General features: G+C 38.6%; 1 protein-coding gene across 1 annotated transcript in view; it reads left to right on the forward strand.

The window, feature by feature from the left end:
• Positions 1-1,256: 1,256 nt before the first annotated feature.
• LOC143746128 (uncharacterized) overlaps positions 1,257-13,336 on the forward strand; it is a 188,177-nt gene continuing 176,097 nt past the window's right edge. The window contains exon 1 of the mRNA XM_077237899.1: positions 1,257-1,504. Coding sequence (XP_077094014.1) covers positions 1,471-1,504 — 34 coding nt within the window. The 5' untranslated portion in view covers positions 1,257-1,470. The remainder of the gene's footprint in view (positions 1,505-13,336) is intronic.

The following is a 13,336-nucleotide window of genomic DNA, read 5'->3' on the forward strand; positions in this document are numbered from 1 at the left end:
ATCAATGAAGTTTGAAACTGGACCTGTTGAATAATGCTGCTTTCTTTTTTTTGTTTTTTTTTTGTTTTATGGTCATTGTCTAAAATATGTTAATGATCTAACTAATTACTTTATTGCAATTAATATCCCAGATAGCACACGACACGTCTCCAAGAAGTCTGTTAGAAGAGTGGTTCAAGGTTTATCAGATGTACACAGCAGAAGCTTTCCAAATGAACCGCTTTTTGACAGACATCTGTTTATCGCATAGCTAACCATCTTTAAAAAGTCAGTTTTTCATACATTCTAAATCATAAACATCTTAAAGACATATTCTTAATGTCTATTTAACATCTGACAGGAAACGTCTCATAGACACACTGCAGATGATGAGCAAATACTCTAAAAAATAGGCTAGAGGTATCTGAGGTGTACGTGTGCTATTAGGCCTATTACATTGATATATTATGGTAGTTATAACCTGAGTTTCATTAGTGTATTTGTATTATTGATGTTGTATCCATGCCACGTTGAGAAATGTGAGTTTTACAGGCTTTTATCATGTATTCTGAGTCAAATAATGTGTTTCTAACAGCAAACACTCAGAATAAAGTGAGATGATCTGCTGATGATCCTGAATGTCTTGTTGAATGAGTGTTGATAGTCTGAGGATCATCAATATTAACAGATCTGCTGAAAACACTCTTTATTTCATGACAATAGTTCCTGTTTTCACCTCATTTATTATGCTGATGTCTTCAGATCTCCTGTAAATTGACACTTAAAACTCATTTCATTGGTGTCAACAGACTGATATGGAAGTTTTTTTCTGTTCATCTTTTTAACTGTTTCATGGCCATTATTTATATATATATATTTTTTTATTTTTATTTTTTTTTGTCTTGATATCTGCCTATATTTTAATGAGCAGGACAATGTTCTGGTTAGCAAAAGAAGTTGTGAATTAGCATTAGTTATATAGCCTAGGTTTTCTGTTAGGCTTTGTAACTTTGTTTGTATTCAACTATGCTTGAAATGTGTGTATTTGTTCTTATTTTAATATATTGAATGTTCACTTGTCTTTAATAATGTTTGAACTTTATCAGTTAGGCCAGTTGTTTTTGCTGTGGTATCGATCAAAGTACTTTAAGCTTTAAGTAATGAATGAAAAACAAAATTACATAAATGACCGTGAGTTTTGTGATCCGTTACACCTTTAGGCATAAATGCTTAAAACAAATTGTTTAACTGATATATTTTTGATTTTGACAGATCAGCTCCTCCCACAGCAATTCATCATCAGTGAAGCTCCTCCCACAACAATCACATCATCAGTGAAGCTCCTCCCACTGCAATTCTCCAATAAATGCTGTAAATTCCCATCAGCTACAAGTGAAGACGAGCATGAAAGCATCAGGAAGAGCTGAAATCTGCAAAGACTGAGTTTATTAAAGAGGACAGTGAGAACACGAGTGATCCAGAACCTGCAGAATGAAACACACTGAAGATCCTGAAGAACAAAGAGGTTGGTGTTTATTCTTCATTCATTCATGATCCTGGAGAACATTCATGTTAGACGCATTCAAGCACTTCATCACATTTAAATGGCTGTAGCAGAAAAAATCTTAACAGCTGTGAAATAAAATGGCTAAAGTGCACCTATTATGCAAAATTCACTTTTACATGGTTTTGCACATAAATGTATTAGCATAGACACTGCCCTGAGTGAGCTGTACACAGTCCGCATGTTTATCTCCTGGCTGGAGAAGCGTGTCTCGTAAGCGGCTCAGGTGTTTTGTTGTAAGAGTGAAGATAACAGTCTTCATGCACTCCTGACATCAGAGCCACTGAAGATGCAGTGGATTAGCTTTAATTCTGAAGGGAATATACTGAAACATTTTACACCAGGCTGCTTTGTGAACGAGGGACAATACAATACACCGGTTTGGGTAAAAAGTTGTTACTCGAGGATGGATCTGTACCAACTGTTTACACTGCAGTAATGAAAGAGAGAGCGCACACTTTATTACAGTTCATCAGATTTGTTTTACGGATATAGAGTTTACCAGTTTATTAACCCCTTAAGCCCTGAGGGCATTTTAGAGTCGTTTTTTCTAAGTGACACACACAACACTACAGATTCATAACTCCAAAACTATATAGGAAATAAGTTAGGAGGAAAATTTATTTTTTTGGTGAAGTCCCTCTACATGTGAGCTGCATCTGGATAAAATGTTGTGGTGATTGCATAAAGTAATCAAAAGTTACAGCATTTGGAGCCAAGATAGCCTTTTTGTTCAGTCCTTGACGCCTCCTAATGGGCATTTTTAAAATTGTTCCTCCAAGAGGAATATCTTTTGACCAACGCAATAGATTGTTCATTTTGGCCTCATTGTAATGATATGCTGTAAAAAATGATGTGCCTTTTTCGACCATCTGTGAATGTTTCATGAGCTTGTATTATGTTTTTGACGCATTGCAAGTATTTGATAGATTATGAAAAAAAAAGTATTATATTTATCAGCAAATATTTCAGCATTATTGAGTTTATCAAATTGACTACATTCATTGTAAAGTTCAGACTCTAAGCTTTCAAATGACAAATATTTTGAGCACTACCACTCAGTTGATCAAAGTTGTTAGATGCATTAAAAAGCCGAAATTCTTTAAGATGATACATATTTTGTGTTTTTCCACGTTTGAAAACAAGCACGGACAGTTTCCCGAGAACATTGGAAAACATTGCATCCTGGAAAGATGAGAGACATTAAGCAAATTATGCATCACTTCGTGAGGAATATCTTATAATCAACGCAATGGATTATGCTGTCTTTGGGCTCTTTGTAGTCATGAGAATCTGCTGTCAATAAAGATGTTCCACAATTCATGAATGTTTCATGGAGTTATGAGCTGAAACGTCACATCAATGCACCATCTATGTACTTCATTGGATGTGTGCCTGTGCAGGTTCATGTGTTATGTGTTAGTTCGTCTGTGAGATTTTTTTGTGTTAGAAGTCCATGAAGAATATCTTTAGATCTGAGTGATGGATGCTAAAAGTGAAAAGTGAAGCACTGTAGTATATTCTCTGGCTCTGTAGGCATCATTGTCCGACTCCTGGTCAAACATATAAGGCTGAACAGGCTACTGACAGTTTCTGACATTCTCAGTGTGCGTGAGATTGTCTGGTTTTGTTACTGGTATGTAGGGCTGGGTACCGAGTTCGGTACTTTTTAGGTACCGACCGAATTGCCTCAATACTACCGAGTATCGAAACATGTCTTGTTTTTCGGTACCAAGTTTCGGTACCTAAGTGGTTAATCTCGTCAACGTCAGTGAAACAATAAGCATGCAGCATGATTGGCTGTGGCGGAAAAACACTAGTTTACGCGCAATACGCGGTTGCCCAGAGGCGTGGCTCGTCGCACGTGACGTGACGTCATATAGAAAATATGTGGAAATGATCAAAAGATTACCTACCTATGCCAGAAGCACGCGTTGCAATATTTTCGACAAGATAATTACTGTCAGGACCGGCAACACAGTAAATCGGATAAGGCTCTTAAAAGCGCACAGAATACACTCGAGAGTAGAAAGTTTATCCGTCTTCGACTGCAAGAACTGGAGCGCGTCACAAATGAACCGAAACTCAGTGTATAGGATACTTGCCTCACAGACATGAGGAAGAGTCCTATATACAGTCAAAATATATCTAATTTTACACAAAACAATTAGAAATGAATAGTTTGATTACCTAATCCATATAGGCGCGCGTGTTCACTACTGCAGGGATGACGAGCAATACTCATCTTTGCATCCAACACACTGTAAACACTTGTTCATTAATAAACAATTAAAATATCTCCTTGCTATTGTTTCCAGACACATCCATAATCATTAGGCTACTTTTGTCAGTGCTTTGCGCAAGCTTCATGTGTGCTGAGCGCGAGGCATATATCCCGCATCCCAGTAGCCTATATTTAATTCAATTCACATTTATTTGTATATCATTTTTCACAATACTGTTACGACCTCTAGGGGTCAGCCGCAACAGAAAAAGGAAGAGAGTCACACTACCAGAGAGATAAAGAGTAATATGATTTTTATTGACCATAAGGGGTTATCGTCAGGGGCAGACAAGGCCAAAATAACAAACAAAACAATTTACTTTTTAGAATCTAAATAACCTTTAACAAAAGAAAGAAGAAATGAAAATACAGTTTAACTTACCTAACTCCCTTACACATAAACAAAGTGAAAAATAGATATAAATAAATTGGCGTCAAACCCCCTACATCCCTTGGTATGGTAATAATTACGAGAATGCTTACACACATTTAAAATAGTATCAGGTTGACAAGTTAGAATCAGAATCCAAAGAGGTAATCAATCAGGCAATAATCAGATAGAAGAAAACCCGAAATAGTATTACATTCAACAAACACTTACTCAATTTCACTAAACACTAATAATCTCTCTGGCACGACACTCTTACTCATTCAAACAATGGTGACACAAACAAAGCTAACGAGAAGTACCTAAACAGTACAACCACAAAACACAGAAGCACAAAGTCAGCGAGGCTCAAAGGCCTTGATAGAGTGTCAGAGGCGGTCCTTATATCCAGGTCAGGTGCATAGCTGGTCCAATCACAGTCTTCCACAGATTAACAGAGGTAACGCCCATCTGAAACAAGCTTGTTAACATACAGAGAGAAAAAGAGAACAAGACAAACCTTCACACAAGGACAGTTGATACCAACACACAAAATCTCAAAATCCTAACACCCCCACCCATAAAATAAAACAATGTTTTACTAGTTGACACGGGACAGTGAGTCAGCAAGTACATTTTCGATACCTCTCTTATGACAGATCTTCATATTGTAGCTTTGACAAATCAGAGACCATCGCATTAACCGATGATTGCTATTAGACATTAGCTGGAGAAACGTAAGAGGATTATGATCAGTGAAAATGGTAATAGGTGATACACTCGAACCAATATACACTTCAAAGTGTTGCAAGGCAAGAATCAAGGCAAGAGCCTCTTTCTCTATCGTACTATAGTTCATTTGATGTTTGAGAAATTTCTTTGAAAAGAAACTGATCGGATGATTCAAATCATCTTCACCGGTCTGCAACAAAACCGCTCCGATACCAGTGCCACTGGCATCAACTTCTAGCAAGAATGGTTTTTCAAACTGAGGGGCAACAAGTACAGGAGCACTACAGAGCAGAGTCTTTAATGCTTCAAAAGCGGACTGACATTCAGAAGTCCACTTGAATGAGACTGCTTTACGCAGTAATTCTGTAAGAGGACTAGCTACAGATGAGAAGTTCTTACAAAAGCATCGATAATAACCCGTCATTCCGAGAAATCGACGGAGATCTCTTCTATTGTTCGGAATGGAAAAATCAAGAACAGCTTGAATTTTTGAATTCAAAGGGCAAATCTGACCGCTACCAACCTCCTTACCCAAATAGGTGACTGTAGCACAACCGAATTCGCACTTTGCTAGATTCAAGGTAAGATTAGCATTTTTAAGGCGTCCAAAGACTTCCTCTAAAACCTTAATATGTACTTCCCAAGTGCTAGCATAACACACAACATCATCTAAATAAACTTCACAATTAGATATGTTGGATAACACAATAGACATTAACCGCTGAAAGGTAGCTCCAGCATTTCGAAGACCGAACGGCATAACCCGGTATTGTAGAAATACCTCAGGGGTGGCGAATGCAGAAATTTCAGCCGCTCGCTCCGTGAGCGGCACCTGCCAATAACCTTTTAGTAGGTCGAGTTTAGTCACAAATTTGGCATTACCCACACGATCTATGCAATCTTCCATTCGCGGAAGTGGAAAGGAATCAGCCTTAGTTAACGCATTAACTTTCCTGTAATCTGTACAGAACCTTGAAGTACCATCGGGCTTAGGGACGAGAAGACATGGTGAACACCATGGACTAGAACTAGGGGCTGCCAAATTGTGTTTAAGTAAATACTGAGTTTCTTGTTTCATCAGTTCCTTCTTAAGTGGATTTACTCGGTAAGCACTTTGCTTAACGGGCGCATGTGAACCAACATCAATGTCGTGTTTTAACACGTGTGTAGTTGTAGGCGAGTCACTGAACAAAGTCGGATACCTCTTTATCAAATTTAAAATGTCAGCCTGGGCCGATGAAGACAAGTGCGACAATCTTGCTGAAAAGTTTAACAAAGTTTCTGAATTAGGCAACCGAGCGGTTGTGAACGCGGCACTGTTCATCTTCAAACCATCGATTTCTGGTGAATATTCTGAGGGTGATACATCTACTGGAGCAACAGTGACAACAGGGATCTTAGTCTCAGAATTAGACCGCGTAACATATGCCTTCAGCATATTGATATGACAGACGCGTGACTTTTTCTTATGATTTGGGGTGTTAACAACATAATCAGTGACACTTAATTTCTCGTTAATATCATAGGGTCCAGTAAATCTAGCCTTAAGCGCTGAACCAGGCATAGGAAGTAAAACGAGAACTTTCTCTCCAATTTGGAATGATCGCTGCACAGCTTTTTGATCATATCGAGTTTTCATTTGGTATTGAGCGGAATCAAGAGAACGTCTTGCCAACTTCCACACTTTATGAAGTCGCTCACGAAACGAGCTAACGTAATCTAAGACGTTCGTTGCAGGAGTAGGACGATCAGATGAAAGGATCTGCTCCTGCAAAATTTTCAAAGGTCCACGCACAGTATGCCCAAAAATCAATTCAGCAGGGCTGAATCCGAGAGATGCTTGAGTCGTGGTACGAATTGCGAATAACAATAGTGGGATTTCCTCGTCCCATTCTTTCTGTTGATCAACACAAAAAGTTCGAAGCATGGACTTGAGAGTTTGATGAAATCTTTCGATTGCCCCCTGTGACTGAGGGTGATAAGCGCTAGATACTTGATGTTTAATATTTAATTTTTTTATTACTTTGGCGAACACCCTAGACATAAAATTGGTTCCTTGATCGGACTGAATGCATTTCGGTACTCCAAAAGTGGTGCAGAATTTAATGATTGCTTTAACAACTGCATGAGCTTTAAGAGAGCGTAGTGGTATTGCTTCAGGATACCTAGTCGACGTACACATTAATGTCAACAAGTAGGAATTTCCAGATTTTGTTTTGGGTAGTGGCCCAACACAATCAATCAAAATACGCTCGAACGGTTCGCCAAGCACAGGTATCGGCCTCAAAGGTGCTGGAGGAATAACTTGATTGGGTTTACCGGATAACTGACACGCATGACAAGATTTACAGAATTTTGAAACATCTGATTTCATGGAAGGCCAAAAAAAATGTTTCAACAGATTATCATACGTTTTTCGAACTCCTACATGACCCGACAGTTCATGGTCATGTGCTACACTCAACACTTGTTCTCGATAAGGTTTTGGAACGACAACTTGAATAACAGTGCCCCAGTCCTCCTTGACATGACCTGGAGACCACTTACGCATAAGAACATCGTCTTCAAAGAAGTAAGCCACTGGACACTCTGGCAAAACACTCGGCTCAACAACAGCTTCAGCACAATGACACAGAGTTTGATCGGCACGTTGTGCCTCAATTAACATAGTTCTTCCAAATGGAAAATCAACATTGGGAAGTGCACACATTTTTAACTCAGCTGCATCAACTTTTTCCTCTGTCTCACGAGAATTATCAGCACACAGAAAAGTTTTAGATAAATCCACAGTTTCTTTTAGCTTATGAGCTTGAGCTCGAGTTACTACACACGTACTAAATACTTGGGGAAATTCTTTCTGCAGTGCATCTTCATTATGTACATCAGGAACATCTATCACTTCAGGCAAACAGAAAACTTTATCACCTGCCAAATCATTTCCTAGAATGAGTGATACACCTTTCACAGGTAATTCAGCCCGAACTGCCAGTTTAACGTTCCCTGAAATAATCCCGGAGCGTAAATAAACATTGTGCAAAGGAACTCTAACTACAGTAAGATCAATGCCTTGCACTAGCACACTGGAACCACAGTTTGAAAGTTCTGAAAATGGTAACACACTCTCTAAAATGAAGGATTGCGCAGCACCAGTATCACGGAGTATACAAACAGGTTTCGTTTCCAAATCTGCTTCATTAAATGACACAACACCATCAAAGATAAACGGCTTAAAAGCGGATTCAGCGGTCGTATAATCCAGAGACTCTGGCTCGATGGAAAAGATAGGCCGCTCTACTAACGCAACGCTTTTGAAAGTGTTTACTTTCTTGCCAGTTTTACGTTTCAGAACCGGGCATACAGAAATTAGATGTCCGACGTCATGACAGTAAAAACATTCACGGTTTTCCGTAAAGTCTGCTCTCAAAACGTTCTTAGGTACCACTAAGGAATCCTTAGAACTACGAACACGATCAGGAAGATTACGTTTCGTGGGTGAAAACACTACTCTGTGCGTAAGTACGAACTCATCAGAAAAAACTGCAGCAGCGGAAAGAGCTGAAACCTTCTGCTCATTTAAGTAAACCACAATTTTCTCTGGTAAACAATTCTTGAACTCCTCCAATAATATTAATTCTTTAAGCTGCTCAAACGTGACTATTTTGTTTGCGGCGCACCACTTCTCAAATAAACTTGCTTTGTCTCTAGCGAACTCAACATATGTTTGACTAGGGGTTTTCACATGATTCCGGAACTTCTGCCGATAGGCTTCAGGGACTAATTCATACGCACGCAAAACGGCATTTTTCATTACTTCATAATCCAAACTTTGCTCAAGCGATAACGCTGAACAGACTTCTTGGGCTTTACCCACAAGTTTACATTGTAACAACAGCGGCCAAACATTCCGCGGCCATTTCAACGTGCCAGCGATTCGTTCAAACACGTTGAAATAAGTGTCAACCTCGGTCTCTCGAAAAAGTGGCACTATGGATATCTGACGACTAATATCAAATTCAGGTTGACTTACTTGTGAGTTGCGTCGAGGTGCAGGAATAGGACTCGGAGTGGAAACAATCATAGGTGACGATACATTCACGTTCATGTCAGGCGCATCAACAGCTGAGGGGAAAACAGATGATTTAATTTTGAGCTCCAGCTCCAGCTCCTTGAGCTTGATATCTCGCTTGGTTTCAAGCTCAACTGTGCGTACATGCAACAGCTGACTCTCATAATGCTGTCTGCTCAGTTCCACCTCTAACTCTTTCAGTCTGATCGCCAGAAAAGGATCTCGCGGAGAAGCTAAATCGACGGGATCTATGCCGGCCAGCTCATTAGGTTTGGGTTGCTCACCCTCACTCGTAGAAACCGGCAACTGAAATGCAACACCCGCCGACTCACTCCGCTCTGGCAAAACTCCACGCTCCATCAAGTGTTTATAAATTACCTCCTTAATCTGCTGTTTAACTGCACCACGAGGAACTGTGATTTGATAAAAATCCGCAATCGTGACCAAATCATCTTTACGACAAATATCTAACTGTTCAGACGTAGGTTGAATCGCAAATTTATCTAGTGCAAACTTTAAAGACATACCAAATTCCCTCCCCCTCAAAGTGAAAACCACTAGCCAAACAACAATATACAAAGCAAATTTCATGAGTTCCTAATTCTCCTTTTTTCTTAACACACAGTGGCGAAACTCCAATTGTTTTTTTGTTTTTTGTTTTCAATAAAACTTATTTTTAAGACGAGGTTCTTATGCGTAAGACGAGGACGAGCCCCCAATTTCTGTTACGACCTCTAGGGGTCAGCCGCAACAGAAAAAGGAAGAGAGTCACACTACCAGAGAGATAAAGAGTAATATGATTTTTATTGACCATAAGGGGTTATCGTCAGGGGCAGACAAGGCCAAAATAACAAACAAAACAATTTACTTTTTAGAATCTAAATAACCTTTAACAAAAGAAAGAAGAAATGAAAATACAGTTTAACTTACCTAACTCCCTTACACATAAACAAAGTGAAAAATAGATATAAATAAATTGGCGTCAAACCCCCTACATCCCTTGGTATGGTAATAATTACGAGAATGCTTACACACATTTAAAATAGTATCAGGTTGACAAGTTAGAATCAGAATCCAAAGAGGTAATCAATCAGGCAATAATCAGATAGAAGAAAACCCGAAATAGTATTACATTCAACAAACACTTACTCAATTTCACTAAACACTAATAATCTCTCTGGCACGACACTCTTACTCATTCAAACAATGGTGACACAAACAAAGCTAACGAGAAGTACCTAAACAGTACAACCACAAAACACAGAAGCACAAAGTCAGCGAGGCTCAAAGGCCTTGATAGAGTGTCAGAGGCGGTCCTTATATCCAGGTCAGGTGCATAGCTGGTCCAATCACAGTCTTCCACAGATTAACAGAGGTAACGCCCATCTGAAACAAGCTTGTTAACATACAGAGAGAAAAAGAGAACAAGACAAACCTTCACACAAGGACAGTTGATACCAACACACAAAATCTCAAAATCCTAACAATACATATCGTTTCAAAGCAGCTTTACAGAAAATGCATGTGTCTAAATTACAATTTACAGTGATCTGTTATCAGAGGTGACTTTGTGTAATGCATTTCAATTAATTTTCATTCAGTTTCATTGTTAAACAATGCATTAAGTTAAGGCAGAAACAATGAGCTCATTAAAGTAAACAATACATGTTGTATGTTGTAATAAATGATTAGGAAACATAGAAAACTTTAGCATTGGTGCTTTTTTACAGACTCAAAATATGAATGTAAAAAAGTCAACAAACTGAAAAAAATAAAAGTTGTTTTTAGGTAATGTTATATTGTTAAAACTGGTTTCATAAAATTGGTATCGAAAAAAGTATCGTTCAGGAACCGGTATCGAAGTCAAGGTATCGGTATCGAAAATTTTGTTACGATGCCCAGCCCTACTGGTATGAGCTCTTGAAGCTCCACCCTCTTCTTGAAAAGAGGCGGGGAGCACAAGCTCATTAGCATTTAAAGGGACACGGCGCATTTTTGCTCACCATCAAAATTTGGCAATTTTAACATGCTATAAATATTTTTAAAAAAGAAATATTATTTAAGCTCTTTAATTTTATATTTATTGTGTACCTGGTGTGGAGTGAAACTTGTCGGACACAGATAATGCTAAAAAATTATACATTTAACACTAGATTTTTGAGTATGTGAAATTTCTACAGATATTGTAAAGCTGAACAGGAATGCAGCGAAATTCGCTTGTTGTCCCACGTTCACATGCGTATGAGTGGAAGTCAGTGGAAGGAAAAGTCTTATAGGACCGGCCATTAATAATTATGTTTTTAGTAAAACAAATTAAACGGCAATATAAACGTTGGTGTCCAAATTACAGCTGTATTTTATATTTTGTTGATCAATGTATTTAGTAGTTTACACTTTATGTCCGTTAATTTTTTCTCTCAAATTTTGTTTTCCTTTAAATCAAATTAACTCTATTTCTTACATTTTAGACCTGATGGAAGTGAAGGAGGAGAGTGAAGAACTGAGTGAAGTGGAGGAGGAACATCAAGTCAAACCTGGAGAAAAACCTTTGAGTCGCTCAAAGACTAAAAATAATTTTTTAAAGAAAAGAAGAGCAGGGAAATCTTTCACCTGCACTCAGTGTGGAAAGAGTTTCCCAAGCAAACATAAACTTAAGTGTCACATGAGAGTTCACACTGGAGAGAAGCCGCACATATGTAATCAGTGCGGGAAGAGCTTCGCACAAAAACCAAATCTTAATCAACACATGAGAATCCACACCGGAGAGAGGCCGTACACATGCGCTCAATGTGGGAAGAGTTTTACGTCGTCAACACACCTTAAAGAACACATGAGAGTTCACACTAGAGAGAAGCTTTTCACATGTGATAAATGTGGAAAGCGATTCAGATACAAACAAAGTCTTAATGTTCACATGAGAATCCACAGTGTAGACAATATGTTCACGTGTGGTCAGTGTGGGAAGAGCTTCACAAACAAACAACATCTTAAGCTTCACATGAGAGTTCATACAGGAGAGAAGCCGTTCACATGCGAACAATGCGGGAATAGTTTCGCACAATCATCACAGCTTAAGAACCACAAGAGGATCCACACGGGAGAGAAGCCGTTCTCATGTGATCAGTGTGAAAAGAGTTTTACACAATCAGCACACCTTACTGCTCACATGAGGATCCACACCGGAGAGAAGCCGTTTACATGTGATCAATGCGGGAAAACATTTCTTGTGGCATCAAACCTGAAGAGACACCTGACAGTTCATACGAAAGAGAAGCCACATTCATGTTCTGAATGTGGAAAGACTTTTTCACAGCTCCTATATTTACGTACACATCAGAAAGTTCATACTGGTGTAAGAGATCATGTGTGCTTTGAGTGCGAGAAGACTTTTACTTCACTTGGTGTTTTAAAAGTGCACCAGAAAATTCACTCTGAAGAAAAACCTTACAAGTGTTCACACTGCGACAAGAGGTTCAATCAGACAGAACATCTGAAAAGACATGAGAGGATCCACATCAGAGAGAACCCACACACCTGTGATCAGTGCGGGACCAGTTTCTATTTTAAAACTCACCTGAAGCGACACATGAAGATCCATGCAGTGAAGAAAAGACATCATCGCAGTTTGAGATCACGGTAAGTAGTTCATCTTTATGTGCTGAGAAACAAAGTCTCTTCCGAGTAATAATAGTAATTATAATGTTTATGTTAAATAACACCTTTCAATATCCCAAGGGCACTTTACATAATATTGAAAGACTAAGTAATCCTACCCCATACCTAAACTGAAATGTTACAACAACTACCTAACTAAAAATTAATAACGTTAACATTAACAATTATTCATTTAGCAGGCGCTTTTATCCAAAGCGACTTACAAATGAGAACAATTGAATCAGTTAAACTAACAGTAGGACACCAATATGTAAGTCCTATGACCCCTCTCATTTAATCTAACACAGTCCCTTTTTTCAAGCAGTCTTAAACTCCTAAACTCCTTAAACTCCTAATAAGCAGTAGATTAGGAGTTAATTGAGGCAAATGTCATAGATAATAGTGAATATGTGTTCTCCATTCTGAAGTTCTCCATTATAACTTCTGGAGAAAAATAGCGCAGGCACTATACAAAGATAAATGTTTTTAGAGCGCATGTGTTGAGCGCCTGATTTCGCGCCATCTTTTAAATGGAGTATACTTTGGAAGGTTATTGTTGCGATGGGGGCAAGTTCAAACACTATGAAATGCTCCATTGTTAACGTACGGAGCTCTGTAAAACATTTTCATCTTTCTCGCGAACTAACACTAGTGTCTCGACAAAAGCAAAAATGAATCAGCGATCATCGG

Source organism: Siphateles boraxobius, unplaced genomic scaffold (assembly GCF_051911475.1).
Source record: "Siphateles boraxobius isolate OS27281-9 unplaced genomic scaffold, OSU_SipBor_1 21, whole genome shotgun sequence".
Classification (NCBI taxonomy): domain Eukaryota; kingdom Metazoa; phylum Chordata; class Actinopteri; order Cypriniformes; family Leuciscidae; genus Siphateles; species Siphateles boraxobius.